At 48.9% G+C, this 25,790-nt stretch overlaps 1 protein-coding gene across 1 annotated transcript in view; it reads left to right on the top strand.

Moving 5' to 3' along the window:
• Positions 1 to 25,790, top strand: part of PTPN4 (protein tyrosine phosphatase non-receptor type 4) — a 1,253,225-nt gene that overhangs the window by 1,184,647 nt on the left and 42,788 nt on the right. The window contains exon 26 of the mRNA XM_078682081.1: positions 23,501 to 23,636. Within this exon, the coding sequence (XP_078538207.1) occupies positions 23,501 to 23,636 (136 nt within the window). The remainder of the gene's footprint in view (positions 1 to 23,500; positions 23,637 to 25,790) is intronic.

Genomic DNA, 25,790 nt, shown 5'->3' with positions numbered 1-25,790 from the left:
GCTTGAAATTGGGACAGAGGTTGGGTACTCGGCGCAGGACCCGGACACCATTGCTCCATATTATCGGCTCCTTCAACAGTGATGCACGCCGCGAGGAGAGGCCAGGTACCTTCAGGTTTCACACCCTAGCTGAGTGACTCGCGCTCGTGTGGTGGGCTCCCCCCACCCCCACCCTCCCCACACATTTTGAATACGGACGCTGAACTCTGGGGTCCCTGAAAATCGAAGACCCACGACTAGTGGATTGGAATGGTTGGTGTGTCAGCCTGCTTTCTGCCCTGAGATTGCATATATCCAGACCCTCCTGTGTACATTAGCGGGTCCCTGCATCAACTTCAACTGACTGCCTGCCCAACCCATCCACACCATCTAATACGCCAAGGATCGGGCGCTTGTGGTCGGCCGGGAGCGCTCACCCACTGTCCCTTCCCCCTCATGCTCCTTTACCTGCAGGCCTGCTTGGACTGTCTGGGAGGGGATCGGCCCTTTTCCCATGTACCTCCCCCGTTGCAGCATTTTGGGAGTTCTAGAGCAGGCGGAGGGGCAGTCGCCTGACCTCTTTGTTGAGGACATTATACTAAAGCACCTCCAATCCAAGGGGCTTACAAATTCTTTGTCATTGAACGAGCTCACAGAGTCCTGGGGGGCGTCCGAAGCCTGGGCCCCTCCTCGACTGATGCTAGCTAGAGTGTTGAGTTTCCGGGACAGGGATGTTATTCTTCAAAATGCTAGGACAGGGGCCCCGCTCGGATACGAGAAAGCAGATGTCTCCTTTTTCCCAGACTTTACCTCGAGGGTGCAAAAGCAGAGACAAACCTTCCTTGCAGTGAAGAGAGAACTTCGGGAAAGGGGCCTGAAGTACTCTATGTTGTTTCCGGCGCGTCTTCGGGTTGAGGCTAAATGGAGAGCTTGGTTCTTCGAACATCCTGAGGAAGCAACAGACTGGATTGAGAGCAGGAGGACCCAGAGCCCGCAAGATCGTCACTCCAGGAATGACGAAGTCTTACAGCCAACTGAATGAAGGCACAGCGGAAACAAGGTGATGCCAGCCCAGGCTTTCCTGGCTCAGAAAGGGGCCGCGTCAGGTACTGGTTGATCGTGCTGTTCATGAACGGCGAGGAACTTCTCCATGACTCCAAGACTTTGATGTGTGCTTTTCCCTTGGGGTGTTACAGTTCTAGTTTGGGAAAGGGGGCTGGAGAACGATGAGCTGCACCACCCATCTTTTTTTCTCCTTTTAGTTTTTCTCTATGGCTACAGGCACTCTGGAAGTTTAGAATGGGCAGTTTCACGCCCAGAGTGCAGGGCAGCAGGGTGGGGGGTTGTTGGAAGGGGGACAATTTGCTGTTTTTTTGTTGTAATTGTTGCATCGGTGCGATATATGGGTTCACCCACATAAGGGGTGCCATATGTGTTAGTATGGAGGGTTCCGAGACCTACGGACTGAATGGCAAGTGCAATGGGGGACAAAAACGTTAAAATTATGAGTTGGGATGTCAGCGGGCTTGGGGACAAAATCAAGCGCAGTGTGGTCCTCCAATATATTAAAAGGCAGGCACCGGATGTTGTCCTGCTCCAGGAGACGCACCTGATTGGAAATGTGTGCAAAGCAATGCATAGAGGGGGATATAAGATGGTCGCTCATGCGGGTTTACCTCTGGTTCCAGAGGTGTAGGTGTCATGGTGAAAAACACGCTCCCACTCGTCATAAGTTCCACATGGGCAGATGATCGAGGTAGATATGTTGGTGTTTTCGGGATGTGGGAGGGCCGACCTGTCACCTTTGTCAGTATACGTCCCCGAAGGCCTACAAGGTACTACCTTCGCTGATTTGGGTGCTGTCCTACTCACCATCCCGGATGGCCTTTTACTCCTTGGGGGTGACTTTAATGCTGTGGTTTCTGGCACGTTAGACAGATACCCACCACAGGAGGTGGGGCCCGCTGCTCGTTGGCTGCCAGATTTCCTTGAAGCTATGGGAATGGTTGACCGATGGAGAGCTTATCATCCGGACCAGATACAACACACCTTTCATTCTGGGGTGCACCACAGCCTCTGCCGCCTAGAGTATTGCAGCACAAGTCACTTACATAAACAAAATCAAACACTTGTCTAGAGGCATCTCTGATCACTCGCCAGTATGGGTTCACATTCTCCTTAACCAGAGCAAAGCAGGCAGACTAGTCCCTGGCACCTCCATAACCCTAAAATCCGTAATGACCTTATCAAAGCCATGGATGAATATTTCTCAGAGAATGTGGGGTCCGTATCCTCTTCCCAGACCCTTTGGGAAGCCTTACAGACTGTTATTCTGGGGCAGGCTTTGTCATTGATTTCTGGCTCCAAAAAAGATCAATAAAAGGATGTTCTTGAAATCGAAACCAAAATTTATAGACTTGAGTGACCTGGAATCTGGGGTGACACCTTGGAAACTTCATTTACTGAGCCTAAAAGAGCACGACTACAAGGCCCTAATCTCCGATAGGGCTAAGACCCTAAGTAGGGAACAACAAGGTAGGATCTACAACCTGGGTAATAAAGCAGGGAAGCTCATAGCGTCGTTGGACAGGAGAGATTAGGTGAGCAGGCTGGTCACAGAGCTTAAGGTGGGAGGAGGCACCCAATCACGGAACCTCAGGAAATAGTTGACAGGTTTGCCAGTCATTTCCAGACTGTTTACAGGACAGTGGCTTCACTCAGGGAGATGGATTCGCAAGAATTGCTACGAGATATTAAGCTCCCCTGCCTCTCCCTTGAAGACCGTGACTATGTGGACAGTGCCTTGACAACGGATGAGATATCATTAGCAATTCGCTCTTTGAACTCGGGAAAAGGTCTGGGTCCTAATGGCCTCCCTATTGAACTATACAAATTACGACCAGATAAACTCACCCCATATTTGAAATCTATGTTTGAATAGTCCAAGGAAGTGGGGATACTGCCCAAGGAACAGAGGATAGCCACCATTGTCGCTATTCCTAAAGAAGGAAAACCTAAAACGGACTGTGCCTCATATAGGCCAATTTCTCTCCTCAACGCTGAGCCTAAAATACTTGCTAAACTCTTGGCCAATCACTTGGTTAAAGTGATTAGTGGTTTAGTACACCCAGATCAATCCGGCTTCATTCAGCATAGAAACACGGCCCTGAACCTGCGCAGAGTCCATGGAGTACTAGATAGAGTCCATACCCTCCGAGAGCCAGCTGTGATCGTGTCCTTGGACGCGACCTTGACCTTTGATCCCATTGAGTGGCCTTAACTCTGGGTGGTTCTGGCAAAGATGGAATTCGGCCCAAAGTACATCCAATGGGTGCGTCTTCTATATGCTGAACCTCTGGCTCAAGTGATGGTAAACAACAAATTGTCTTCCCCATTTCTGCTTAGTCGGGGAACTTGTCAAGGTTGTCCGCTGTCCCCTCTTGTTTTCGCCCTGGCCCTGGAACCGCTGGCAGCCTGGATCTGTTGGGACCCAATGATACGGGGATTGCAGTGGTCCCCCAGCTGGGAGGACCGCATCTCCCTTTATGCGGACAACATTTTACTATATTTAGCCTCCCCTAATAAATCTCTTGTAGTGGTTCTGGACATTCTCGAAGTTTTGTAGATTCTCAGGGTTTTCCGTAAATTGGGGAAAGCCCCTGTTGTTTGTTCTGAGGGGCGACCCACCCATCCCTCCTAGAAGCTACCCAGTACAAATCAACACCATTGGGTTTAACTATTTGGGGATTTACATCTCACTTGAACCCTTGGTTTGCTATGCCCAAAACCTCCTTCCTCGCCTCTGCAATTTAAAAAAAGATATTACCAGCTGGAAATCACTTCCCCTCTCTCTCCTGGGCAGAGCCGCCCTGTTAAAGATGATGTCCCTTCCAAGGTTACTCTATGCCCTGCAAAACACCCTTGACCCATTGTCGGCACGCTATTTTAAGGAGATTGAAGGCCTCCAGAGGGACTTGCTCTGGGATGGTAAACCTCATATCTCACTGAGTACGTTAACACTAAATTGGTCCGATGGAGGCATTAGCCTCCCAAATATCCAAAAATACTATTGTGCATCCCATCTTGCAGCCGTCAACCATGGCACATATGGTCCCTGCTGATTACCACGGCTACGCCACGGATAGATGGCTTCTTCCAGGTGGCAATAACAATAGAGCGTTGTATTTCCAACCTAAACGATTCACCTTAACTGGCCCTACTAAACACTCCGTTCAAATTTGGTACACCGCCACTAATTCTCTTGGATGGAACCAGAGACTCTGAAAAACTAGGCCATTTGTGAAAAACAAAGGGGTTTAACAGGAGGGATCTTATTGGCATCTTGTATATTAAGGATGTCTGGGGAGGTGGAGCGATTAAGTCATTTGATACACTTCAGGCTGAATATGAGCTCGCAGACACAGAACGCTTTCGCTATGTACAATTCCTACACTCCCTCAAATCTTCTCTGCCTAAAGGGACTGGTCCCCCGGAGGCCTCCCCACTGGAGGACAGAATCTTGGACGGCCACCTTCCTGATAAAACTATCTCCTTAATTTATACAAAATTCATCAACCACATGGTGGACCCCCTCCAGACATTGCGGGATAAGTGGGTGACAGATGGGGTTGAGCTAGATGATGAGGACTGCAGGTGGCAGTAACCTCCCCCAGAGTTGTGGCTATCCCAGCGCGCCTGCGCTTGGTACAGCTGAAGATCCTACATAGGATATAAATTACGGGGCCCCGATTAGAATACATGGGGTGGTCTGACACTGGAGAGTGCAAGCGACGCTGTGGCCTCATGGGCACGTTCATGCTAGTTATCCGGAAATGTGAACACATTAGCTCCTTTTGGCTCAAGGTACATGACACAATCAATGAGGTACTGCATGTCTGTCTTCGCCCAGTGGTGAGACGATGCCTCTTTAATATCTGGGAACCCACGGACCTAAACACTTACCAGACACAGTGGGCCATTCTAGGGTTCATGCTGGTGAAAAAAAATATTGCCCAATTGTGAGGGGCAACTCACTCACCCACACTAGAGGCCTGGGAAATGAACCTTGATTGCTGCATGTTTATAGAAAAGACAGTTTACTTGGGAAGGGGATTCCCCATAAAGTGGTCCCGTATATGGGGCCCGTGGAATACCTACCCGAGGTAAAATCTGTGCACCGCCTCGATGGAGTGAATGGGATGACTCACCCTCCCTGTGACGTTCCTCTCTTATGTAATGATTGTATAATGTTCCCTCTGTACCTATTGTAATATATACATTGGCTGATCCTCTGTACTGTTCCTATTTACACCAATATTTGTTAAATAAAAAGAATATTTTTTTTTAAAAAGTCGACCGTGCACAAACTAACCATCTCTTGGTGGGTCGTTCTGTGCATCAAAGCATGTTACTAGTTGGCTAAGAAGGAGCCTCCTGTGGGGCTGTGTGCCCATTCTACCAGGGCAACAGCAGCCACTACTGCCTTGGGATGCGGCGTTCCCTTGCAGAACATTTCTCAAGCAGCTAGGTCAGCCTCGCTGCACACACTTACCAAGCATTGTTGCCTTGACAGTCAAGTCTGAAGAGACGGCTTCTTTGGCAGCTCTGTTCTCCGTGACTTTCTGGTGTAATCTTCGAAGACCTACCACCTTGGTTGGTATTGCTGGGGTATTTATTCTAAGGTAAGGAATCTATCACTAACTTGTCTCTTTCAGATGCACAAGTTACTACTTGTGTAACAATATTTCTGTAAGAGACATTAGTTAGTGATAGATTCCTTACCGCCCACTCATCCTCCCTGTTCTGCAAACCGATATCTAGGGTTAAGGTCATCCCTTTCAGGGCCCTAGTGTCATGGCACCAGTGGTCAGTTTCTTGCATGGCTCTGCGTTCCTGGCGCGGAAAGTCGTATACAGAACTGACGTTAGCACGCATCGGTGGTGCCCAAGTAGTCTGCACGATGCCACCTACCGACATGCAGGGGTACTGCTTATGAAAAACTTTCCGGACCAGTCTGGCGCCTGGGGATATTCTAAGGTAAGGAATCTATCACTAACTAATGTCTCTTAGAGATATATTGTTACACAAGTAGTAACTTGTGCGTTAATCACTGTACGAAAACAAGAAAAGAACAAATAATTATAGAGCTTTCTCTGGTTTCCACCACGGAATTCCTTTAAGGAAAAACAATTGGAAGGAATGCCCAGCTCACCATATGCTGAGAAGGTCAACATCGAGGGACTATGGTCTGATCTCTAGAGCAATTCAGAAATATTGCCTACATGGATAGACTGGCAGCCGTGAGTGAATAGAGGTTATCACGCCTTATTTTCAATGCGGTGTACCTTGGGATAATTGTATCCCCTTATGAAGAAAAAAGTGAAGTGGTCACTTACATGCCTGATTAATGTATCGGTCTATCATACCACGCCTCATGTGCGGACTACCCACCATTAGGGGGCAGTGAACAGACACCTTCTAATATAGGTGGTCTCCCCTCTCCTTGTCCTGAGGAAGACCGGTGGCAGAGAATCTAAATTACCCTCTTTGCATCTGGGTCTAAACGTCAACCATTTTCTCCCCAGTAAGCCTGCACTCGATATCAACCCCTTCTTGCCTTAATCAGATGATGATTCTCTGTGCATCACACTACAAAATAATTTCTAACTATTTGTAATTACTACCTGTTAAGGGGCAGGCTCGTTTTAAAATGGGATACTGGCCCCACTGAGTATCACAGCCAGATCCTTCATTTTCAATGACTTGAATTGTTTTTCCCTTGGATGTTTTTCTTGATTTTCTATTTTTCTATCCCACTCACGAGCACTAACTTCCACTCCTTCCCTCCATCTTGGAGTAACCTCTCTGACAAATTATTCTGAACGTTATGATTGTTTGTTTGTCACTAGTTGAATAAGACGCAATAGAAATAAATTAGTCTCTGCAATTAAGTTTGGGTGCCTTCTGTTTTGTGTCATACTGTAGAGTGCACATGCACATTCTCTGGGGTAAGTGATAGATGCCTCTTATGTACTTATGCTAAAGAAATCACATTCTGATATCTTCTCAAATAACTAAACCATTTACAACTCCACTGTAAATAATTTCATCTGGGATCAATTGTTTTCTTTACCGATCGTTACCCATGTCCTTGGACAGCCTACTGGGTTACCCCATTTATTATAAAGGTGGCATATGCGGGCTCTGCAGTGGGTCCTGAATTTCCAGTGGGCGCTGTAATAGGGGAATCTTTCCAACTACATCCAGATCGCCGAGGGAACTGCACAACAACTGCAGTGGTGGCTTACGAACCAAGATTGGGGCAGAGGCAGATCTTTCTTTTTTTCCCAACCAGATCTAACAGTGTTGACAGATGCGTCTCTCCTGGGATGGGGCAGCCTCCTGGGACAGGTGGAGATCAGAGTCGTCGTGTCTCAGGCAGAGTCCACTCTCATATCAACCTTCTGGAGCTCCAGACAATCACACTGGCTCTGCAGGCATTTCTTCCCTCTGTCAAAGGGAAAGTGGTACAGGTGTTCACGGACAACACCACCGCCATGTGGTACTGCAACAAACAGGGCGGCATGGGGTCATGGACTCTTTGTCAGGAGGCTCTTCCCCGCTGGACATGGCTGAAACATCAGGGCATAAACCTGGTGGTTCAACACCTGGCAGGTTCTTTGTACGCCAGAGCGGACAAACTCCACTATCATGCCTGGTCAATCACCAATGATGTATTCATTCGGAGGTGGCGCAAGGTCTCTTTCAACAGTGTGGAGAGCCTTGGTTAGATCCATTCGCCTTCGAAGAGAGTGTGCAATTTCAGCAGTATTATGCGTTGGAGTTCCCAAGGCGGCGCTCACTAAGCAATGCTTTGCAGGGCAAGGGGAGCTTTGGCCTCCTCCACTCCTTCCCGCCTATACCACTTCTACCCAGAGTTCTCTGGAAGATTAAGCACGAACGGGCTCAAGTCATTCTTGTGGCTCCGGATTTGATACAAATAGTCAGGATTGGGTACAAATTGTGTTGTATTCCCGCCTTCTGAGCATGCCCATCGATCCTCTGATCAGCTTGCCCTTTCAAGAGGATCTTCTGTCGCAGCAGCAGGGAACGGTTCTTCACCCGAACCTGTCCAGCCTCCACATCCTTGCTTGGAGATTGAGCGGCAACAGTTGACAGCCTTTGACCTTCCTCCCGAAGTCTGTTATGTCATCTTGGCAGCCAGGCATCCCTCTACTAAATCGGTATACGCCTGTAGATGGAACAGATTTGTGGCATGGTTCACAGCAAAGGCTGTTGATCCCCTTTCTGCCCCTCTTTCAGAGGTTCTCTTGTACACACTTTTTGACTCAGCAGGGTTCTGCCTTGGGCCCACTTACGGGTTATCTTGCAGCTATCTCTGCCTTTCTGAAACTTCCAAATCAGCCTTCATTGTTCAAGTCTCCCATTGTAAATAGGCTCCTCAGGGGCCTTACTTACTCCGTCACCTTTCATAATGCCCCAGTGGGATTTAAATTTAGTCTTAACTTTTCTTATGTGTGCTTCTTTGAGGCGCTACAAAATTTCCCTCCCAGGCTACTGACTCTTAAAACTGCTTTTCTTATTGCTTTCACCTCTGCTTGCAGAGTTAGCAAACTACAGGCTCTATCTTCCAAGACTCCTTATCTTTCTGTCCATCCGGATAAAGTGGTGCTTCGAACGAAGGCTTACTTCCCTCAAGCTCTTTCATATGGGAAAATCCATCACTCAGCCCCCCTTTCACCTGCCCCCACATTCCTCCAAGGAAGAGGAGAGGCTCCACCGTCTGGAGCTAAAACATGTGTTGTTTTTTTATCTTGATCGTACCAAAGACTTCTGGGTGGAGGATCAACTCTTCATTGGCTATGTCGGTGCCAAAAGCGGCTGGGCTGTGCAAAAACTGACCATCTCTCGATGAGTTGTCCTCTGCATTACAATATGCTATGCGTTGGCGAAAATGGAACCTCCTGTTGGGTTGCGTGCCTGCTCCACTAGAGTAACAGTGGCAACCACTTTGATGCATGCAGAGTCCCAGTCCTTGATATGTCATCCTTAGATGTGGGCATCGAAGCACATGTTTACCAGACACTACTGCCTTGACAGCCAAGTCCGAAGGGACGAGTATTTTGACTGTTCGGTCCTCCAGGACTTACTCGTGTGATTTTAGTTTGCAGCCCCTCCTCTGGGATTGGTATTGGTATTGCTGCTTATCTATTCTACGGTAAGGAATCTTCAACTAAAGTCTCTATCAGATAAACAAATTACTTGCCTTGAGTAATGATGTATCTGGTAGAGACATATATTAGGTGTAGATTCCTTACTGCTCTTACCCATCCTCCCCGCTTTGCGAACTGATTTCTAAAGATAGGGACTCCCCGTAAAGGGCCCTAGTTTTGGTGCACCAGTGGTCAGTGTCTTTCATGGCTCTGCGCTACTGGTGTGCAAAGTCATGTTAAGAACTGAAGTCAGTGTGCATGGATGGCATCTATATAGGTCCTGCGATGTCATCCCAGCAAACGTGACAACAGACACGAGGGGTACTGCTGTTGAAAAATCTCTGGATCCAGACTGATGCATGGGGGAAATTCTGAGGTAAGGAATCTACAACTAATATATGTCTCTACCAGATACATCGTTACCAAAGGTAAGTAACTTGTTCATTGTGCTCGACACACAGCCCGAAATATGGCCAGTATTGAAACGGCTACCAAGATTGCCATGTACTGGTACCATACGCCAGTCTGCCTACACAGGGAAACACCACTTGCAAACCTGAGTGTTGGCGCAGTTGTGATTCCCCTAGCTCTCTACCACATTTGTTAAGGGAATGCCCAAAACTCACTTCTTATTGGATTCAATTGCTAGATTTTGTCTTTCCCGCCCATACGGTTTTGTGGTTGCCCAGCGCACTCACTATCCCTCTCAAATCCTGTCGGGACGGCAGATTGAATTAGATTTGGGGGCAGCCCTGCAGAATATCCTGACACACTGTGGCATGGGACAGCTCCCTACTTATTAGGGTTGGCCACTCCACCTTTTGTGTATACTGGTGATGGAAAGTTTGACCCTCACGCTCTGATCACAGGGCACTTATCTTGAGCTATGGCGTCCTTTTATAACATTATTATCCTCAGAATGCTGTGAACTCACCTGCCCCAGATACCTTTATTTAACCGGAGTTTCTGTTGATTCAAATCAAGAGAGCACTGATTAGGTTGCCACATTAGGACATGTGCGACCGCATTACTCAATCTACTCCCATCACTGTGGGTCCCAGGGGAGGTGAGAGTTTGGGGAATGTTATGTCTTTTTATAATAGCACCCCTGATGATGAGCTATTAGCTCACGATACCGCTATATTTTTCCTGTTTTGAAAACCAATAAAGAGATTTGAACTATAAAAAAGGTCCTATGTTACGAATCTGCACATTATCACCAACAGTTGTTCGGCACTCTGCGTCTAAGAGTGCAGACAGGGAAAGAGTCAAGAAATTCATAACCGCGCACAGGATTGGAACTTTTATGTATCTCTGCTCTGTCACTGCCGAAGTAGTATGAAGCCAACTGCAAGCCCCACGATTTCACCTGCCATTTAAGATGGAGATGCCTATCTCCTGCATCATTCCCAAAAGAGCAGGTCTATTGGAATAGCAGTATGCTGTTTGTTTATCTGGGATTTGTAGATCAGTGTTTCCCAACCTGTGTCCGGGGTCCCCTGGAGGTCCACAAAGGCTCCTCAGGGAGTTTGCTACTACTTAGAAAATTAACTAATAGAAGATTAATTGGGTGTGTGTGTGTGTGTGTGGGTGTGTGTGTGTGTGTGTGTGTGTGTGTGTGTGTGTGTGTGTGTGTGTGTGTGTGTGTGTGTATATATATCTAAATGTACAAATGGAAATTCTAAAATGTGCTGTAAATGTGAAGAATTTGAAAACAAAACATGTTAGTATCCTCAGATTGATTTGTGGGAGCTGTACAAGTGCATCAAACAGAATATAGTATGGATGATGAATGGCCTCAATTGAATTTAGAATCTGAAAGAAACAGGTTAGTGTTAGATTCCTTACCTTAGAATATCCCCAGGCATCAGACTGGATCCGGAAAGTTTTGCGTAGCAGTACCCTTGCACGTCGGTAGGCGTCGTCTGCGGCTCCGCGTCCGTTGTCGCGCCGGGATGACGTCGTCTGAGTACTGACGTCAGTTCTTCTTTTTTCCGCGCCAGCAAGCGCAGATCCGGGAAGAGCAGTACTCTGGTCACTTTTTGACCAACTTTTTTGATCTCTTTTGATCATCTTTTTCGAGTCGACATCAACTTCTGGTGCCGATATGTATGCCAGGCTTCAAACCCTGTGAGGCCTTTCACCTTCGGTGCCTTTACTGCCTCGGGGCCGACCACGACAAGCCGTGCCCCGACTGCAGGGCCTTGACCTCGAAGGCTAGGCGGGAGCGGTCCCGCAAGCTGCTCGAGATCGGGCAGTCGGCTCCACGCCGCTCGAGGTCCCGGTCGAGGGACCGCTCGCGGAGCTGCAGTCATCGCTCGTCGAGTCATCGCCATCACTCGTCGGGCTCCATGTCCTCCGGTAAGTCGAGGCACTCTAAGAAAAAGTCCAAGACACGACATCGCTCTTCGGACCCCCCTCGCCGCTCGCACGACGCGGCTGAGGGCTGGGGCGACACCGCCCGCGCGGCTCCGCCGGAGCCGCAGGCGCAGCCTCCAGGCCCATACCCTCCAGTCCCTGGCCTGTGAGCGACGCCGGAGGACATTTGTGATTTCCTCATTGCCATGAGGACTCACTTTCCTCCGTCGAGGGTTACCGGGTCGCCTTCGGGCCCCGCAATCCCGACTGGGGCCCCTTGCGGGCTGGAGGTTCCGGCCCTGGCGCCGTCGGGTGCTTAGGCCCCGGCGCCGTTTTCGACTTCGGTCCTGACGCCGCAGGGCTCCACAGGATCCAGGCCTGGGTCCGGGCCGTCACCAGTCGACCTCACGACCCCTCCGCTGGTGACGACCCCCATGGTGTCGCTCCCGGCGCCGTCTTAGGACGACGCCGGCCCGGGTTCGGCCCCATTCCGGGTCCGATGCCGGCTCGGCGCCGTCTCCGACGTTGATGGGTGAACAATTCATCTATGACCCGGCTCCGTAATTTTTGCCTGAATTTCAGTACACGGATAAAGGGGAGTACTGGGAGTGGCCTGAGGACCCTCTGGCACAGCAGTGCCAGTTGAGCCAGGACTGGGCAGATGAGCTGGGGGAGGCCAGTGGTCTAGACACTTCGCCTGACACTGGATTCATCTCTCCTCCCTCCGTGGCTTCGGGGGAGGGTGCTGCTGACAGCGTGGTGTTGACCAGGGCAGCCAAGGCCTTGGCTCTTGAGCTCCCGGTCGCGGCCGTGAGGACTAACCTCCTCACTGAGGTGCTCAAACCGCAGGCAAGCTCCTCGGAGCCTCTCCTGCCGTTTAACGAAGCCCTCACTGACGTTTTGTTGGGCACTTGGTCCAAGCCCTCTACAGGCCTCCCTGTTGATCGGAACGTGGCCCGACGACACTGCACGGCGCCGGGCGACCCCTGCTTTCTGTCCACCCACCCTACCCCCGAGAGTCTGGTGATCCAGGCCTCTACATCCCAGACCGCATTTCCAACTGCTCCTCCGGATCGGGAATCCAAAAGGACGATCAGTTTGGGAAGAAACGGTTCTCCTCACTGAGTTTGGGGTTGCGGTTGTAGGAGAGTAGGGTCTGCTTCCTATGGTCACCCCCACTTTTTGCTGTGATTTTCTGGTTTTTCGACTTTAGTGTGGCTGTGGGCCTGCTAATCAGACCCACTGCCCAGCTGTTCTCTCTCCAAATTGATACCATGTACTTTAGGTACATACCTAATTGTGTATTGGGTCACCTCTGTGAGCCCCTGTGTAGTGTACCAAAGGTACCCAGCGCATAGGTGCATCCAAGGCCTACCAGGGGCTGCAGCATGTATTATGTCACCCCTGGCTGGCCGTCTAAACTGACACCACAGGCTGATCACTCAGATTGGGTAAGGTGGTGTAATCACCCCTTACTTAGATATAGTATATATATATCTACCTTATATATAGACACATAGTAACCTATAAGTCACTCCTATGGCAGGCCTTAACAATCCTGGAGGCAGAGTGTTTGGTTTTATGTGAGAGGGTGCCCTAGCATGAGCTGAGCCCCTCTGCAGCTTTCGGAACCATGTCCTTATAGCTGTTCTATGATCTAGCCATACCATATACTCTTAAGTGCATTATAATCCTCGCGGTTAATGCTAACTTTGGTTTGGCTTTATCAAAACATGTTGTGCAAGGTGTCAAACACTTTGGAATACTACCCCCTGCCAATTCTGGCAGCGGGGGTAGCATTCCACCCTTCTAGAGGGAAAAGACATGTATGTTACTGCTTTACCCGGTTAAAGTTAAATAGAGCCTCAGCATCACAAAATGGATGCTGCTGCCACAGACACGAGTCTGACCTCCTGCAGCTGGGGGAAACTCCAGCAAGGGAGGCCTGGACAATAGGTTTCCTGTCGAGGGAGGTGCTAGCACCTCCCCAGACAGCCTGTAGTGTATTGGGGCAGGGTGGCTTGAATGGAAAGATGCTTTTCCAGACACTGCCTGGGGCACACAAGGTGCTCCATGCATAGCCCGGTTCAGACCAGTTGCTGGGGACTCCAGCCCCGCACTGGCGCGAAATTGGACAAAGGGAAAGGGGTGTAACCACCCCCTTCTGAGGTCCACCCATAGGAGGGACCTAGCAGGTAATCCAGCCCATTTTCTTAGTATAAAGATAGGTGCTGTGTCCCAAGGATTTTAGATTATCCTGGAACGAAACTCTTGGACCTTCAACATTCTATACCGACTAGAAGACTGAAGACATCTCCCTTGTGGTCAAGGAGTGACCACCCTGTGCAAACAGGCACCACCAGTAACTTGCTGGTCTGCTTTGTTGACGCTCCCGACGGATCCCAAAGTCTCAGCGACTCAGGAACTGGACTCTCAGACTTCTCTGACTCCGACCCACATCCACAGCAAAGCTGAGACCCGTGGCGGACACGAGAGACGTGGGACTGGACACCCTGCATTTTGCTAACTGTGCAACTACCGAGGCACCCTCGCAGTTGTGCATTGGGGTACGAGAAGCCCCAGACCCGAGCGCCATTTGCACCGAAGCTCAGCCCTTCACGAGTGCCGCGTGGGGCCTGCTCTTGCATTTCAGCTCACCCCATCTTCCCGTTTGCTAGCCTGTTGGCTAGTGAGCCCTCCGAAGACGAACCTTTGAAACTAAACTGCTTTCCTGGTTGCTCCAGCTTCCCTACAAAGCAGAAGCTCCCCAGACCTTGCTGGTCTGACCTGAAGCCAATCTTCACTTCCTGCGTGGATTGCGTTTGCCAAGGCTTGTTGTGTCCAATCCGGATACAGACACCGCAGTCAACTAGATCCTTCGTGGGACAGCTCGAACCCAGCTCCTGGTTGTCGTCGAGACCTCCTGGTCCTCGTGGCTGCAGAGACAAGCTTCACCTCTTCACCTGATTTCATTGCGACATCGCCTGGTTCCTTCCTGGTCACTGGCTAGTGACCCAGACTCTGTCCCCTCTGATTTCAGGTTCTTCAGTTATTCGATCCACCCGGACACACTTCCTTTGGCCGTCTGCAGCACTTCTTTTGCAGATCTCCATTGAAAGCATCGATGAAACTCGACACGAACCCGGCTTCCCTGGGTGAGGTAACTCGAGGACTCTGGTGCTCCCGTGGGTATTGACTATCCAAGTGTTCTAGTTTAAAGGGGTTTTGTCGTAGTCCATCCGGAAGTGCCCTAAAACAGTAACTTTGTAACTTCTTTGTTCTCCATTATAAGTCAATGGTAACTCACGACTTTGTTTAGACACTGCATGCGTCTCCCGTTGGTCTCCTACTTCCTAACCTTTGGTTGTCTAGTGTAGCCCCAGCGATGCCCTTGGCCTATTCACTATTTCTGGCGACGGGGGTAGCATTCTACCCTTCTAGAGGGGCACGACATGTATGTAACTGTGAACCCCGGTTAAAGTTAACTCGAGCCTTGGCATCACAAAATGGATGCTGCCACCACAGACACAAGTCTGACCTCCTGCTGCTGGGAGTCCTTCCAGCGAGGGGGGCCTGGACAAATGGTTTCCTGCCTTGGGAGGTGCTAGCACCACCCAGACAGGATTTTGTGTATTGGGTAGGATAGGCCTGAAAGGAATGAGACATGCCTGGGGCACACAAGGTGTCCTGTGCATACACCGGTTCAAACCAGTTGCTGGGGCATCCCTGCCCCAGCTCTGGCGCGAAACCGGACAAAGGATAGGGTGTGTAACCACCCCCCTTCCTGGTCCCACCCAGGGGAGGGACCTACTCACCAGTACAGCCCCCTTTAGCAGGATAAAGGTAGGAGCTGGTCCCATTCCAAATTAGATTAATCCTGAACTACTCTACAAGAAGAAACTCTGGACTTCGACGTTCTGCTCCACAGAAGACTGAAGAAATCTCCCTTGTGGGCAAGGAGTGTCCACCCTGCAACTGCAGGCACCATCAAGCGCCCAGCGGCTTCACTTTGTCGTCTTCCCTCGAGGATCCAGACCTCAGAGCCCGACGAGACCCGGATTCCCAGACCTCTCCGACCTCAACTGACATCTGCAGCACAGCTGAGACCCGTGGGTGCGACGAGACACGTGGGACCGGCCATTTTGAAAGAAACTGCACTTCGCTTCCAGCACGACTCCCGAGGTAAACTCGACCAAGTGCTTTGGGGATTGAGAAGCCCCAGCCCTGAGCAGCTCCTGCACCGAAGATCAGCCCTCCAGCTTCCACAAGATCTGCGTGGGGCCCTTCTGCCTGTTTGCTGCTCGACGCGTTGTCTGGTCACTTGCCGGCTGGCTAGTGGCCTCCTAGACGACGAACCTAGAAATCTTCACTGCTGGTCTGGTTGCTCCAGACTGGCCCTTGCTCCCTTCCAAAAGAGGGGCACCCCGGACTCTCCTAGTCCGCACCAGACGCCTTTTCCACCCATCGCGTGGGTTGCCTTTGCCAAGGCCTGTTGACTCCAATTCCGGATCCGACACCGCCGACAGCGAGAGCCTGCGTGGGACAGCTCGTGCCTCCATCCGGGTCGTCGAAGACACCTCCTGGTCCACGTGGCTGCAGAGTCAAGCGTCCACTCTTCACTTGATCGCGACGACGACATCTGGTTCCTTCCTGGTTCCACTCCAGTCACTGGCTAGTGACTTTGAACATTGTCCCCTCTGCTTTCAGGTCTTCAGCATCTCTGATCCACCCTTGGATCACACCGGACATCTTCCTCCTGGTCGCCTGCAGCATCTTTTCCTCCAGGCCCCATAGACTTCAACGCCGGAACCCGACACGACTTTGCACCTATGCACCCGCAGCCCGTGGGTGAGGTAACAAGAGCATTTCGGTGCTCAAGGGTAGATTGACTCTCCTAGTGTCCAGTTTCACAGTCGTTTTAGTCCTAACTAGTCAGGATTGTCCGTACTCACCTTTTTCTTGAACTGTACTGTCCATAGACGTTGTTACGCATCTCGCGTGTGAGTTCACACTCTGCACACGCGTTCCGTGGGCCTCCTATTACTTACCTAAAGTTAGAGTAGCGTGGTCCCATCGATCCTACAGCCTCTGGACAGCTCCATTCCTTCTATCGATTTCCTTATACCATTTACTTAGTATATGGTTTGCCGTGCCCCTAGGGCACCATTGTAATTTTGTGCAACTTATCGTATTTTTCCTAAGAGATTGTCATGTGCTTAGCCCTCTGATCTCATAAAGAGTTCAGAGGTGTTTGTTATTAATAAATATATTGTTTATTTTCATAACAACCTGTGTGGTGTCCTTTCATCTGGTATTCAAGGGGTTATATTGTGGTAAAACAACTGGCTTCACATGCCAAAAGAGTTTAGCCTAAGACTGCTTTGTCCATGCTACCATTAGGATAGCTGGTCTATAAGGTTGACTTACAACCAATCACCATAAGTGTTGTTTGGACTGATACAAGGTGATCACTAGAACTAGTGAGCATCATATATCAGGCCAACTTCTCTCATTGGTGTGCAGCGGTTGGGATTTGAGCTTGCTGTTGTTTTTACCAAATATAATCTTGAAATATCATTTGAAAGATCACATAAGGTACCATAGGTACATATAACAAGCTTAGAAATACTCTCGAGTTCTACTGAACCAGCTGTTGTAGTAGAAAGGGCCTAGCACACCCTGACTACAACTCTTAGCAAGGGATCAGTAGGAAAACCCATAGTGTAGGTAGGTGCATCACTTACACCTCACTAGAAAGCATGTCTACCCATGGAGAGACTTCAGAGACTCCCCTAGTGGTTAGTGACCCTCCACAGGTCCTTTCCAGATATGCAGCTCTCAGTTTCCAGGAGATGAGACAATTCTGTACCTCCATGAAATTGAAACAGGGTTCTAACCCTACCACTCCTTTTCTGTTAGGTCTCTTAGAGACATATGATGCTAGAAGGGCTTCTAACACAGGCCCCTCTAATCCAGATGGGAGCATGCCCCCCTTAGAAGGTACACCTGGTGATCCAGACTCCAACCTCCCTGAAGCAGAGAATGAAGATAGTAGGGGAGAAGGGGATGTATCTGAGGATGAGGCAGAAAATGGGCAACCTTTAGTCAGCAGACTTACAAGGGCCAACTTAGACCTACATAGGGAAGGAACTGGGGGAGCCCCAGTGCCATCCACTAGCAGGCCTAACTTTGGGGTTAGGAGAGATAGATCTCCTTCTAGGGACTCCAACAGATCTGTGCACTCTCATGCATCTGCTCAGAGGAGAATGACTTCCCCTCAGAGGAGAGAGCAAGAAGCAAAGATGAGGGAGGCTAATCTGAGGATCCAAAGGGAAGAACTTGCCCTTGCCAAAGAAAAACTTGCCTTTGCTAGATAGCAACAGTTGAGTGGGGTAGTCCCCATGGTAAAGATGGGTGGTAGGTGCACAGCACTAATTAATTTGAGGTTGATTAAGAGGTTCTGCTGGAGAGGGTGCACTCGAGGGTAGTGTGACCGTCACACACTTTGAAATATCAATGAAAATGGTGTAAGCAAAAGAATTGCAGTTACATCCCCTCGTGGAGGCACTCCTAGACGTTCATAGAAATGACTCTATTGTTTTTCAAAATTCAGGTTTATTCCAAACTTGTTTTGAACATTGTAGAAAGGTTTTCTCTGTTTCATAAGTATGCAGATATTGACATCATATCCATACGATGAACAACCATATTTCTCCAATGCATTTCGGGCTGCACGCCCTTTATCAAGGAGAAGCTAAAAAGAAGAAAAGATGAGCCCGAATCAGGGTGAAGGAATGTGACAAGAAAATCAAATAACAATATACTCAGTGCCGATCAAAAAGTGAGGTGACGTGACAATCACAAACAGCGTGACGAGAAATGACCTAAGGCGGTGTACAGACGCGACAAGCGCGTGTGAAGATTAATGATCGGATAAGGTCGTGTGGAAGATATAACCGAAAATAACATAAAACGTGTTCAATTGGTGAAAGTCATTACGGTATACAAACGCGGCAAGCGCGTGTGAAGATTAATGGAAGTCATTAATGTAACATTTTAGGTACCCTAATGACACATTAGAATGGCAGTTATGGATGATATGCAGTATAAAACGTTTGAGAATTAGAGCTCATGGTTTTAAAAGATAATTGCTTATATATGTTTTATGGTTATTTACAGCATTTTCCCTGACGAAGGACTAATTGGGTCCGAAATGCATTGGATGAATAAACAAACTGCTTGAAAGGAACCATGCCTTTGTACGTGTTTTTGGTTGAGAGGTTCGAATGGCCCGCCAATACATGAGAAGCCTTGGAAATTTGCATTTACCTTGCATGAGGAGGAATCTAAGAAGGATAATTACATGAAAAGTGATTGTGCAGCGCACTATATAAGGATGAAAATACGAAGTGAAAATTTAAGATGAAAGATGGTTGCATATGCATTGTTGAAAATGAGGCTGTCGCCACTGGAGTGGGGTTAAAGGAATGCCCCACGTTTTTGGTGTTTATGTTCAACACGTGCAGTGTGGGCTTGGCACGTAAAACAGTGAGCCCGCCACTTGGAAAAAATTGTGGTTTAAAAGGACGAAATATGGTTAAAAAACGGTGTGCAACCCGTTCTTATGTGAACTTATACCTGGTGCCACATACCAGGTGACAAACATTGATGGAGTACAGAAAAATCATCCCATGGCAGTGGTAAATCTCAGCTGGGGAGGTGTCACTGGCCCCAAGAGAGTGGCAGTGTCATCAAACTTGCCTGTAGATTGCCTACTGGGGAATGATTTAGAGATGCCAGCCTGGGCTGAGGTAGAGCAAGAAACCCATTCTAAAATGGAAAATCTTCCTGAACAGGTTAGGAGGGCTGTGCCAGGCTCAGCCCAATCTCAAACAGGTTCCTTCCCTGAAAAGGTTAGCAGGGCTGTGATGGTAACAGCCCATACCCAAACTGAGTCCCTTCCTGAAAAGGTTGGTGGGGCTGTGATGGCCACAGCCCAAACTCAAACTGATTCCTGTGTTGTGAAGCCTGAAACTATGGATCACTCCACACAAACAGAGAGCATTGAGGAGGAAGAGAAATCTCCCTCCCACCAGACATTAGGAAAGGATCAGCCTCCTCAGGGAACTGATCTTACCCATTGTGAAGAAACTGCCCCAGAGGTAGTCAGGCCTAGCCTGGCAGAGCCCCTGATGTCAGTGGACCCTTCCAAGGTGGGACCCAGTCTGGAGCAGGTAACCTGCCCCTCTCTACCCTGCCTCAGTCAGCCCAGGGCTACAGAGTCAAGGAGGCCAGTGAGCCCCAAAGGGCCCTCTGTCCAATAAAACAACACCATCAGCAGATTAGGGACACCAAAGCTAGCAGCCCTAGCAAGGTGAAAAAGTTAGAAACTCCTGAGGGATCCCCCTTAAACTTAGTTAGGGACCTCCCCCAGATGGACTCTGTTGGGCACAGCCAAACTTGGGACCTAAGGGCCCCAGACCTGACCTGCCAAACAGAGGGACCCAGCCTCCAGCTTTAGGTAGCCAGAGGTTGACCCTGAGAGCTCAACACAACTCAGTCGTGGAAAGAAAGGCCTATATGGTGGATGATGATTGGAGGAAGCTGAGCCCTACCTTAGTGGAGCCTCACTTCAGTACTCCACCTCAGCACCAGCCTTTTACTTTGCCAAAACACACCACAGGTAGAGATTCCCTATGGTGGAGACCCTCAGATACCCTTAGGGTGAGGGATTGCTTAGTGGACCATGAGATAGGGGGTAACCATGCCAGTGCTGGTACTTCCTTATATGACCACTTAGGCAATATAGGCTTACCTGGTCAAGGATAGCCTTATCTCCTTTCGCTTGGGGGGGGGGGGGTTGTTATGTAGGAAGGTGGATATCTGACTATGGCTACCCCCAACTTTTTGCCTAGAGTTTTGCTGGTTTTTGACTTAGTTGGCCTGGGATCCTGCTATACAGGACCCCAGGCTTCCTGCTCTCTCTGTTAAAATGGACTCCATGTACCTTATGTACATATCTAATTGGATACTGGGTCACCTTATCAGTCCCTGTACAGTGTACCTTAGGTACCCAGGGCATAGGTGTATCCAGGGCCTACCAGGGGCTGAAGCATGTATTATGCCACCCCTGGCTGGCCATCTAAAACTGACACAACTGGCTGCAAGACAGCTGGGGCAAGGTGGTGTAATCACCCTTTGTTATAGATATAGTATACCTATATCTAACCCTAAAATGAACACATATATTCCTATCAGTCACTCCTATGGCAGGCCTTATCAATCCTGAAGGCAGAGTGCTTGGAATTATGTGAGATGGTGCTCTGGCATGAGCTGAGCCCGTCTGCAGCTTGCGGAACCAAGTCCTAATAGCTGTTCCATGATAACGCTATACCATATACTCTTAAGTGCATTATCAACCTCGCGGTTAAATGCTAACTCTGGTATAACAGTATCAAAACATGTTGAGTAAGGTGTCATACGAATTGGAATACTACCCCCTCGCCAATTCTGGCGACGGGGGTAGCATTCCACCCTTCTAGAGGGGCACGACATGTATGCAACTGTGAACCCCGGTTAAAGTTAACTCGAGCCTTGGCATCACAAAATGGTTGCTGCCACCACAGACACAAGTCTGACCTCCTGCTGCTGGGAGTCCTTCCAGCGAGTGGGGCCTGGACAACCAAGTCCAGAGAGATGGCTTTTTCGGCCGTTCCGTTCTCCAGGACTTTCTGGTGTGATCTTGGTTCGAAGACCCACCACCGGCGTTGGTATTGCTGGGGTATCTAATAACAACTAGAGAGAAAGGGCATGAGCAGGCACTCCTGTACCCCAGTCAATATATTAACAACAACTAAGGAGTGACTAAGTGCAAACGAATAAAGAATATTTAAACAAAAAATCTATTTAGTGTCTTTATCTTTATATATATCTCTCTCTTACTAACCCCCGCAAGAACAAGGAACCCCTTAAAGAAAAATTCCTAAGGGGAACCAATGTCCCTGTGTGATTTCCAGAAGGAAAGGGAATCTTATCTTTATTGTAAAATGACCCTCACTCACCACTAGTTGGTGACATGCTTCCTCATTGGGTCCCCGCTGGGGTGGCCGAATGTCCCCCCAGCGTGCTACAACGCCTGATTTACAGCGGAGCAGGATGTGGTGAGTGCAACAGTGCCCAAATTAAGTTGTGAGTGTAACTGTGGGTGCAAAATTAAAAAATACAAGGTTGTAGCCTATACAAAATCTTTAATACCGGCCAACCTGTATTAGGTTAAAAACAAAGTGGCGGACAGCTAGGTTCTATCTTAGGAAACCTGTGTCCTTTAAAACAAACAACTGGTCAACATGTTTCTGCTGTTACAACTGCAAATTCGCTCATCATTCGTCAGGACCTAAATTATGTCCTCCGGTGGTGTACGCGCTCTAAGGCGCACCCTCCCATGAGGCTCTAAATGTGAAAAATTCTTTTGAAGTTTAGACCATATAGTGTTATTCACGGTTAGTAGCCGTGGTAGCTCACTGCGATTTACAGGGGCAAAAAAAACGTTACGAGAGCAAAAAACTCTCCCCGTGGGTCGAGACAGCGCGGGATGCCTTCACGCGGTGTCTATTTGAGCACTCGCGACTCCCCGCATTGTACCTGCACTCTGGGCTGCTGTCTCTCAAAATAATTTTTCACATTTAGAGCCTCACTGGAGTGTGCGCCTTAGCACGCGTACACCACCGGAGGCCTTCTGGAAATCACACAGGGACATTGGTTCCCCTTAGGAATTTTTCTTTAAGGGGTTCCTTGTTCTTGAGGGGGTTAGTAAGAGAGATATATATATATAAAGATAAAGACACTAAATAGATTTTTTGTTTAAATATTCTTTATTCGTTTGCACTTAGTCACTCCTTAGTTGTATCTATTCTAAGGTAAGGAATCTAACACTAACCTTTTTCTTTCAGATCCACAAGTTACTTATGTTCGGTAACGATATATCTGTAAGAAACAGTAGTTAGTGTTAGATTCCTTTCCGCTCCACCCATCCTCCCCGTTCTGTGAACCGATACCTAGGGTTAAGGTATCTCCCTTTCAGGGCCCTCGATTTTTGGCACCAGTGTCTGTATCTGACATGGCTCTGCGTTCCTGGCGCGGAAAGCTATGTACAAGAACTGACGTCAGCGCACGAGGGCGGCGTCTAAGTACTCCGACGTCATCCCGGCGATCACGGCGCCGATGACGGACGCAGAGCCGCAGACGACGCCTACCGACGCGCAAGGGTACTGCTACGCAAATCTTTCCGGATCCAGTCTAATGCCTGGGGATATTCTAAGGTAAGGAATCTAACACTAACTACTGTTTCTTACAGATATATTGTTACCGAAGGCAAGTAACTTGTGCAACACTCCAATCTTCGTATTAAAATTAACATTTTGGTATTTTTATTTTTATTGATGTGTGTTTATAACTATAATAAAATGTCATTTTTGTATTAGCTTGAATGTTTGGTTTTTCTGCATTTTTCATGTAATATTTTGCATTTCAAATCATCAACAATGCTTAGGCTGGTACCCTCGGCTAGCAGTCATGACTCAGATGGGGGGTCCCTGGATTCCAATAATGATTGGAGGGTAAGGGGACAGGGTCCCTGGGTTCCAGTCCCGATTAATTGGGGTTACCCAGAAGTCAAAAGGTTGAGAACCACTGTTCTAGATGATCTTTACGCATTATGATCCCCTGACCTTAAGCTAATTGAAATTCAAATCGTTTTCCTGTGATAAAAGTTTACATGTGTTTTTTTCATTAGCTAATTACATAAGAGGGTTTATGCCTATTTTCATATGTAGGTCACGTTTAATTGTGGTTTTGATGGAATATCAGAACTTCTACTGTGATAGTGACTTGGACTAAGATGAGCCTTTTTAAAGTTAGTCTTTATTTTGCAGTGCTGGGATTGGACGGACGGGTGTTCTTATCACCATGGAAACAGCTATGTGTCTCATTGAGTGCAATCAACCCGTGTATCCACTTGACATTGTAAGAACAATGCGAGATCAGAGGGCTATGATGATTCAGACACCGGTAAGTCACATTACTACGATATAAAATTCTCTTTGTGTGCCCTGGATAATACAACTTTGAAGGTTCTGGCCTCTTGGAAGACTAATAATGGCATGTACATAGGTCTCAGACTTAGTGATATGTACCACTAAACCCTACCATCTCCCACCCCTCTGCATCTCTCTATTAACAACTCACCTCCCCCACTTCTCATTCCAGTTGAGAAACAGTTTTGATCTCACCTCTTGACATTTCATCTGAACGGCACAGCTGAAAAAGCACACAAATAAACACTTAGAGTTATAGGGAAATTTCAATTCTTCGAAGTGCAGTTACTCTCTATTGAGGGTGAGGAAGGTCTGCCTCTCTAGACTATGGTAAGCTCTGTAACATTTTGTAAGCATTTGAAAAGTGAATCTGCAATGTGGTTTCACCTTTAGGGTAGGGCAGGGCAGACTGAAGTGGATGGATTTGGTGGCCACTAAGACTGTGGCTCTTTAATATGCACCACAGTTCAAAGCCTTCCTAGGAATTTGCATGGGAAGCAGTATCTTAATTCTACCCCACTAGATCTCTTCCACCTTGCATAAGTGCCAGTTTGGTCATGCAACCTTACTGATTAAATGGTTTAAAATGTACTCTGAGTTTCTTCTCAGCGCTGGGTTGTATGTTCCCAGCCTCCCAGGGGTAATAGCCTCTTGTTACATAAACATATGCACTTTAAGTAAAATATGAAACTGAATAAGCTAATGTATCCTGCAGCATTTGGACAACAGTGAGCTTGGAATTTAACTTTAGATTTGGCCAAATCTTTGGAGAATGTCCATAAATAAAAGTTTCAATCAATCAATCACTGCATTTATAAAGCGCGCCACATACCTGTGAGGGTCTCAAGGCGCTGGGGGGGAGGGAGCCGCTACTGATCGAAGAGCCAGGTCTTGAGGAGTCTTCTGAAGGCCAGCAGGTCCTGAGTCTGTCGTAGGCTGGTGGGGAGAGCGTTCCAGGTCTTAGCGGCGAGGTGAGAGAAGGATCTGCCGCCGGCGGTGGTTTTCCGGATACGAGGAACTAGGGCGAGGTGGGCTGAGCGGAGTTTTCGGGTGGGGGTGTGGAAGCTGAGACAGTTGTTGAGGTATGTGGGTCCGGTGTTGTGTAGGGCTTTGTGTGCGTGGATGAGGAGTTTGAAGGTGATCCTCTTGTTGATGGGGAGCCAGTGCAGGCCTCCCAGGTGGGGTGTGATGTGGCTGCGTCGGGGGACGTCGAGGATCAGTCGTGCCGAGGCGTTCTGGATTCGTTGAAGTCGTCTCAGGAGCTTGGTTGTTGTTCCTGAGTAGAGGGCTTTCCCGTAGTCGAGTCTGCTGGTGATGAGGGCCTGGGTGACGGTTTTTCTTGTGTCGGGAGGGATCCATTTGAAGATCCTGCGGAGCATGCGGAGGGTGTTGAAGCAGGACACGGAGACGGCGTTGAATTGCCTGGTCATGGAGAGGGTGGAGTCGAGGATGACCCCCAGGTTGCGTGCGTGGTCTGTGGGTTCCGGGGCTGTGCCTAGCGATGTGGGCCACAAGGAGTCGTCCCAGGCTGATGGGACGGGTCAGAGAATGAGGACCTCTGTCTTGTCTGAGTTCAGCTTCAGTCTGCTGTCCTTCATCCAGTCGGCTACGGCCTTCATTCCTCTGTGGAGGTTGGCTTTGGCGGTGTGGGGGTCTTCGGTGAGGGATATGATCAGCTGGGTGTCATCGGCGTAGGAGATGATGTTGAGGTTATGTTGTCGTGCGACGTGGGCGAGCTGTGCCATGTAGATATTGAACAGCGTCGGGCTGAGGGAGGATCCCTGTGGGACGCCGCAGATGATCTCGGTGGATTTTGAGCGGAAGGGTGGGAGGCGGACGCTCTGGGTTCTGCCGGAGAGGAAGGATGTGGTCCAGGCCAGGGCCTTCTCTTGAATTCCGGCGTCATGGAGGAGTGCTGATAGGGTGCGGTGGCAGACTGTGTCAAAGGCTGCTGATAGGTCCAGGAGGATGAGGGCGGCTGTTTCTCCTTTGTCCATCAGGATCCTGATGTCGTCAGTGGCGGCGATGAGGGCGTCTCGGTGCTGTGGTTGCTGCGAAACCGGATTTAGAGGGGCCCAGGATGTTGTTGTCTTCGAGGTAGCGGATTAGCTGTTTGTTGACGATTTTC

The sequence above is a fragment of the Lissotriton helveticus genome, chromosome 3_1, assembly GCF_964261635.1.
Source record: "Lissotriton helveticus chromosome 3_1, aLisHel1.1, whole genome shotgun sequence".
Classification (NCBI taxonomy): Eukaryota; Metazoa; Chordata; class Amphibia; order Caudata; family Salamandridae; genus Lissotriton; species Lissotriton helveticus.
The sequence above is the reverse complement of the archived record's forward strand: the minus strand, read 5'-3'. Positions and strand labels throughout refer to the sequence as shown.